This window comes from Lipotes vexillifer, unplaced genomic scaffold (assembly GCF_000442215.2).
Source record: "Lipotes vexillifer unplaced genomic scaffold, Lipotes_vexillifer_v1.1 scaffold25, whole genome shotgun sequence".
In the NCBI taxonomy this organism is placed as follows: domain Eukaryota; kingdom Metazoa; phylum Chordata; class Mammalia; order Artiodactyla; family Lipotidae; genus Lipotes; species Lipotes vexillifer.
The window spans coordinates 393202-400925 of record NW_006792881.1 but is presented as its reverse complement, the minus strand read 5'-3'; the positions used below and the strand labels follow the sequence as shown (position 1 = coordinate 400925).

General features: G+C 33.2%; 1 protein-coding gene across 1 annotated transcript in view; it reads left to right on the top strand.

The window, feature by feature from the left end:
• The window catches only part of LRRC9 (leucine rich repeat containing 9), a 96871-nt gene extending 91371 nt beyond the window's left edge, over positions 1–5500 (top strand). Inside the window, exons 30-31 of the mRNA XM_007466054.1 lie at positions 2650–2794; positions 5379–5500. Coding sequence (XP_007466116.1) covers positions 2650–2794; positions 5379–5500 — 267 coding nt within the window. The remainder of the gene's footprint in view (positions 1–2649; positions 2795–5378) is intronic.
• The last annotated feature ends 2224 nt before the right edge of the window (positions 5501–7724 follow it).

Here is a 7724-nt window from a genome sequence, read left to right as displayed (position 1 = left end):
AGTTTACCAACAAAAAAAAAAAAAAAAAAAAATGTGTGGGCACTTGTACTTTTATGTTTTAAAATTTTTTTTAAGAATTATAAAAAGAATTATAGATCTAATTCTTATTATTCCCTGACTTTTTAAAATTAACCAAGGTCTATTATGGGTCAAAATAGCTATAGAGACCTGTGAAACTTAGAGCTGTACAATGTTAATAAAGATTATCTAAAAAAAAAAAAAAAAAGATTATCTAGATTAGGCAGAGGGAATTGGTTCATTTATGGGTTATATTTACAAATGTTTTTCTAAAAACTATGCCGTTGTGAAAAAAGCTTAGCTACTAATCTGTATAACTAAGAGACAGCACCATCTAATGTCATCTACCGAATTATTGTCACAGTCTCTAGTCTTTAAAAAGAGAATAATTAAAATTTAGTTCAATGATTATGCCTCCTTTCCCTTTCTCTCTTATATTCCATGAGCAAGTCACTTCTTGCTTCCAGAAGTAGAAAACTAAAGGAAACTTTAGTCTCTTATTGCTGTTGTAACAAATTACCTCAAATTTGGTGTCTTGAAACAACACAAATTTATTATCTTACAATTCTGGAAGTCGTAAGTCCAAAAAATCAGTCTTACAGAGCTAAAATCACAAGTATCGGCAGGGCTGCATACCTTCTGGAAGCTCTACGAGAGAATTTGTTCTTTGCCTTTCAAACTTCTAGAGGCTATCTGCATTCCTTGGCTCATGGCCCTCTTCCAGCAATGGCATCACTTTGACTTCTGCTTCCATCATCACATCTTCTCTCACACTGACCCTCCCTGCCTTCCTCTTATAAGGACCCTTGTGATTGTATTGGGTCCACCTAGATAATCCAGGATATTCTCCCCATCTCAAAATCCTTAATTTAATTATGCCTGTAAAGTCCTTTTTTGCCACGTAAAGCATTCACAGGTTTTAGAGATTAGGATGTGGACATCTTGGGGGGGCGGCATTATTCTGTCTATCATACCACAAATGTGAGGCCTCCAGTGAGAGACCTATACAAATTGTAACATTTGATAAATTCTATTTTAAGGTAATGTTGGCTACATTTAAAAAATTCCATATAACTTCATAAATACTCACTAAATTCCATATAAAGTAATCACTTAGAGCAACTTTAAAGATCCCAATTTCCATACATATTTTTTAATTAGTTTCATATAGCAAAAAAAATACATAAACTCAAATTGTAGTCAGTGATGGATGATTATTTCACTAAAGGTTTTGCTTGTTGGCTATTCTTTTCTATTTCTCATATAGTGAACTAAGATTTTTCCAATTCTATACTACCATGTTGTCTTCAGTGATTCTAGATACCTATTCCTGCCATTCAAATCGGTGCCGTACATAAGAATTTAATTATCTTTCCATTTACTCTATATGTAAATATTTTATTTAAAAATTGGGTTTTAAAGAATTCATCTATATATGGTTAGTAAAATAAAGGGGGTATTTGAAGTCCTTATTTCAGAGAAATCTATTTTAAGATGCAATAATAATTTTTATTTTCCTGGCTAGAGAAAAATTGAGCTATTCATTTAGCTGCTCAGAAGTCACAAGAACAGAATACTTTTCAAGTTTTATCAGTTCAGTCTAATGTATTTTTCTTTGTTTCAGTTGCTGCTGTTCTTTCTTTTTAACAGCAAATAAAGAGGAAATAAATGAAATCTAAAATTGTCCTTTAAACCAGAACATTTTGGTGCTCTGGTTTCAGAAGAAAATTTGACAATATTCTAGTTTAATGAGGGGAAGAAACTCCCATGAAGGAATTAGGGAATTTGGGATCAGCTTTAGTAAAAGGCCTGATACCTTAGTGCTCATTACAAAGCTGCATGTTGGTTATATTTACTGAAATATGAGGGAAATGGGTAATTTTACACAAATGGCAAAAGCCTGTATCTCTAAATAAATTAAATCATATATTCAGAATTCATATTTTTTAAAGTATAAACAAGGTCAGTCTTACTGAAGACAGAGTAGGCATAAACTTCTAGGGAAACCAGGAGTCTCCAGCCTAAAATACTTCTCTCTTCCATTTGCTGATTCCTGAAAATCTTTTAAAAGCCTCTTAGTTCTCAACTAACATAAAATGTAAACACTGTTTAGAGAGTTAGCACACTCATTAAAAGTGATTGTTATAAGATGCTTTTCTTAGTCCCCATTTTATTTACTTGTTTGTTTTTGAAAAACTAATTAACTGCAAGACACCTGGTGAGGTAATGTAAGGAACACAAAGATGTAGAAGATACAACTCTTACCATCTAGAAATTCCTGTTCAGAAAAAAAGAAAAGATATCACAAAGGGGTAAAGGCTTAATTATCTTAATTCTACACTTACCTTGTTAAGACTCTTTGGAATGGGGAGGTGCCATCACCCTAGACTGTTGTAATGAGTACAATGCAGTCTGAAAAAAACAGAACATAAGGTTCTGAGGGGGGTTAAGGGCCCAAAAATCTGTCTGTTTCACAGTTTTTGCCTCATACAAACTCTGAGTCTAGGGAAGCATATAATTTCTGACCTAAAAAATTTTAAGGTGATTATCAAGTGGGGCTTGTGGTAAGGCTAAGACTACTGATCTGAGTTTTTGAGATAAGGCATTCTTAACTTTTCTTTTACTATGTAGTTTATTCCTGTTACCAACTCTCCTGTGGATGGTGGATCATTTGGCCAAGTGAAAGCTCCTCCCATAAAGATAACAAATGTAATTCGGCCTGCTGGATTTAGCCATTACTTGGGATCTGACTTCACTTTAACTCCTGAAGTTGAAGGTATTTTGACAGTTTCTGAGTGAATGTAAAACAGCAAAAACATTTCATTTGAAACAAAAATCTCACTTTGATTTCTAATACTACTTAAAATTGCATATTTTACATTTACATTTCCTAAAATTGAATGTTCAAGTTTCATGTGACCATTCTGATTTCAAAGAATCTACAGGATTTTTTTTTTTTTTTTTTTTTTTTGGCGGTACGCGGGCCTCTGATTGTTGTGGCCTCTCCCGTTGCGGAGCACAGGCTCCGGACGCGCTGGCTCAGAGGCCATGGCTCACGGGCCTAGCCACTCCGCGGCATGTGGGATCTTCCGGGACCGGGGCATGAACCCGTGTCCCCTGCATCGGGAGGCAGACTCTCAACCACTGCGCCACCAGGGAAGCCCTATATAGTATTTTTTGGTTCTACTCAACTACTAATATGTTGTAACTACACATTTGCTTGCAATTTGAACTTTGTGATACTTGCACAATTGTTCGTGACATTTCTTTTCAAAGCTTTTATTACATTTTGTGTATTTCATAGCAAATGACTACTAAAACCTGTAGTACATCCTGCTAAAAGTAGAAATCAGAGGTTTAAAAATATTGGTAACAACAGACTCTTGGGGTTCAAAGGGTATCTTACAGAGAGAAGATCAAACTTCATCCTTGAAACCACAATATTATTTTATATATTCATGAAGCTATTAGTAGGGAAGTGTTTCAAGAGGTAGCTCTCTAAAGGAAGGGAGTATATTAAAAGGACAAGGCATGGAAATGTTTCATTCTATTATATACATTTTCATTCAGACTTAGATCATGCCTTTTCTCTAATTCCAGATCTTCACTGGCTACCATTTTGGTGAAATTGGGGGTAGCTACTCGTTCCCTGAGGGCTCACCTCTTCCATTCTTTTTAACACCCCACTTTGCCTCAGACTACTGTTAGACAATAAAACTGAACATCACAATAATAATAAAATGATCTAAAAGCCTACTAAGAATATGCAATTATTTTAAAAGGAAACTCAGTTAAAAGAAATTCAACATAATTTACTCTAAGATGTTATTTTTTGTTTAACTTATTTTTCATACTTCTACATACTTATGGCTTCAAGATTTTAATCATAGTGAGAAATTTAATGCTTTTGTCCAGTAGATAGAACTATCAGTAAAACCAGACATACCAAATTGTTATTAGCCTCCTTAATATTACAGGGTCATCACTGTCATCTTCAGGAATGTCTTCAATATCTTTGGTGGGGGGCATTAGTTCAACCCTGGATTCATTTCCATAACTTTCTTCTCAGATATCTTTAAGATTCATTATGCAACTACTTTTTTAGGATTTTCTGGAAAAGTCCTATTTCTTTCCTATTTTCTGACTGTGTTGCCCCAATTTTTGTTTTGAAAAGTATGGTCATTTTATCGATACATTTATTATAGCACACAGCTCTGGATATTTATATTTTTAAAAATTATCAAGAAGGTATCAAATTGATCCACTAGCTCAGAAAAATTTAAGCAGCATTAAGTGCTAGAAATATAGTCCAATTTTTATTTTTATTTAAAATTTTTAATTCATATTATGAAATATGTATAGCACACAGTCAACTGAAGGACAACCAAACCTTATTAATTTATTAATGCTTTTCATTGTTTCATAATTCCTAATTTCAGACAAAAAGGACAAGAATACAGGGATTCTAACAAGTAATCCTCGGAGCATCCATGCAGAAATAGCTTTTCAGCAACTCAGAGGGATAAATCTCTCTCCATCTCTTTTATCACATCAGAATATGGCATCTCCAAGTGCACAAATATACCAGAGCAACCAAGATGAGGGAAGGTAAAGCTATTCTGTGTTTTAATATCACTTGTCATCATTAAAAAAAAAAAAAAAACTTCCCAAATTTGCTTGTCATCTATAGAAATAGGAAACTATTAATTGGGAACTACTATTATGGGAACTACTTTTAATTGTATTCTCTCCCAAGTCACTTCTAATCACTGAATATGCAAAGCAGTTCACTTATATTTTGAACAACAGATAAATTCAACTCTGAAATCACAAAGGCTGAGAATTATGTAAATTCTTCAAGCTTCTTATAATTCCCAGTTGCCCTTCCTCCAATTTGGATCCTAGCACTAGAGGTCAGCTGAAGGCCTAAGAACATGCTACTTCTCATTAAGAATTCACTCTGCTGCTCAACACCTGTCCACCCAGATTTCCAGTTAATACCTGTCCTCTAGCTTCTTTGTAGCCAATCTCTGGAGCGTCTATTAGAGTGACCCAGCAGCAGATCTAGCTTAAGGCTGGTTCTTGCTGTACTAACTTCCCTGCTATAATCAGTCATGTCCCACTGAGAATATATTTAGTGAGTATTTACTGATACCATATTTTGATATCAATGGTTTATCCTCATGATAACCTGATTTATAGATAGCCAAAAATAGGATATTATTCTTTCTTGTGTTGTCTTTTTGAAATTGTACACATATAAAATACAAAAATTATTTACTGCAGATTTACCTTAAGTGAGCTGATCCATTAAGAAATTGTCACCATTACTTGACTCATAAATATTTTGTTTCTGACAGAATTCCTGGCAGACACTTTCCAAGATCAAATCGAATGTAACTGCCTAAAGAGAAATGAATATATACCAAGAAACCTATTTCTGTTTAGTAGTTGTGCAAAAACTAGCAGACAGTGTCGGTGATAAAAAATATAAGACAATCACATTACTTATGTTACTGAAGCACTTCAGTTCCATATGAAGATAATCTCTATCACCCTTGGCGAATTTTATTTAATATCATCTTTCTTAAACTTTCTTTATGGTTATCTTAATTATTCATTTGATTTTCTATGTTAGAAAAATCATGAAATATATCATACAACAATTGAAAAGATACAAGTGACATAAAACAAAGTTCAAAGAATCAAATGTTTAGTCCTGGGGTATTGGAAGCATTTAGTTGTAAAATCTCATTTTGGCTTCTCATATAAAGATACTAAGAAAAGGTAATTTTAGGAAATAAGCATACTTTCATTTGTAGAATATCTTTATTTAGGCTTACCTAAAGCTAAAGCACACATTTCTTACCAAACACAACTATTACTAAAGCAAGTTGAGTTGTGCTAGTTGAACTACAGATTAGTTTTTTAGGACTATATTTCGAAAAAAATAGCCTCAAACTAAGTCAGCCCTAAGAATTGTTTAGAGATGGAAATCATAGGCATCAATAGAACTTCCTGAAGGTAGCTATGAGTGCAACCAGCCATTCATGCTCTAAGAATAAAAGAATAGTATTTCATATACACAATTCATTGAATGTGCCCATAGTGATATAATTTTACAAACGAGTTTTAGGCTAAATAAACACATGTTCAAAATAAGTGGACACATTTAAACTTTGGACTCAATTATATTTTACTGGAAATAAGTTTTCTAAAATATTGACAATTACATTGTATAGTACTAGGACAAATCACAAATCAAGTGTGGTTTTGAATTTATTTATTAAACACAGTTCTTTAAATTAATGATTAAATTGCCAATCATATTTTTATATCAGTGGGCTCCAAGATTCATGAAGTATTCTGTTTAAATTTTTCAAGTAGTGGTTCAACGCTACATGTAATTTTCATATTATTTTATGTGTTTCTTATATGAAAATAAATTATTTTTACTAAAGTATTTTATAATCTATCTGGAAATAGTTTTAAGGATATTTTGGAAACTAATGCCAATATGTATGCAACAATTTTGTGTCTTCTTTAAATACTGTATGTTTGTAATTTAATGATGTAATATTTAAAATTTCAAACCTAATACAGATTGATTTTACCCTTCTTAATGTGTGGTTTTTAAACAACTATTACTCTAAGGTAGAAATAAGATCCTTTGTTTAAAAAGGAACCATGCAGTTCTTAAGATGTCCAGAAGATGTCTTTGTTGCCCTTTAGTTCTGACAACTGTTTTCGTTACAGTGTTGTGATAAGCACCTGCTCTTCACTATTTGTTACTAACTTGACATCATTTGCTTTTTCTTTCTTTTATGATTATGTATAAATGAAATGCTCAATATATGCTACTTTTATAGTAAAAAGTGTCTTTGTAAATAAACTGGATGGGAAAAATAAAGTAACAGGTTTTCACTGGAGAAAAATTTACAAGAGCAGAAAAGTATAAAGCAGGAAAAACATAACTTATTATCCAGCATCCACTTAACATTTGACATTTTTTTCTTGTAGTCATTTCTTCTATGTATTTTCTTCTATTCAATTTTCTTCTATGCATTTCTAATATATTTGATATCACTTGATTTTTTTGAACACATTGTTCAATTTTGAGATATTTTATTATAAAATTTTAATTTAATTAGAATTTGTTCTAGAAAGTAAATTTGTGATAATTTAATAGTAACAAACACTAAGAAGAAGAATAAACGTACATGGCTTCCCTGGTGGTGCAGTGGTTGAGAGTCCGCCTGCCGATGCAGGGGACGCGGGTTCGTGCCCCGGTCCGGGAAGATCCCACATGCCGCAGAGCGGCTGGGTCTGTGAGCCATGGCCGCTGAGCCTGCGCGTCCGGAGCCTGTCCGGAGCCTGTGCTCCGCAGGGGGTGAGACCACAACAGTGAGAGGCCCGCGTACCACAAAACAAACAAACAAACAAAAAAACTGGCCTTAAAAGGAAAAGATATCACACCAAATCCTAGATTTTTTCAACACTAAATTCATTGCTTTTTTGATTACTACAAATGAACTGACAGTTAATTATTCCTAATGTGCTGTTTAATCAGCTGTTGTCGAGCCCTAATGTGTGTAAAAATTGTAAACTATTCATTCTCTTTCAGCATATTTAACTTAGGGAAAATGTATAATTTCTGCAGTAAAATTAGTTCTTTGCCCCCCAGCAAATGTCATGATAAATTTATT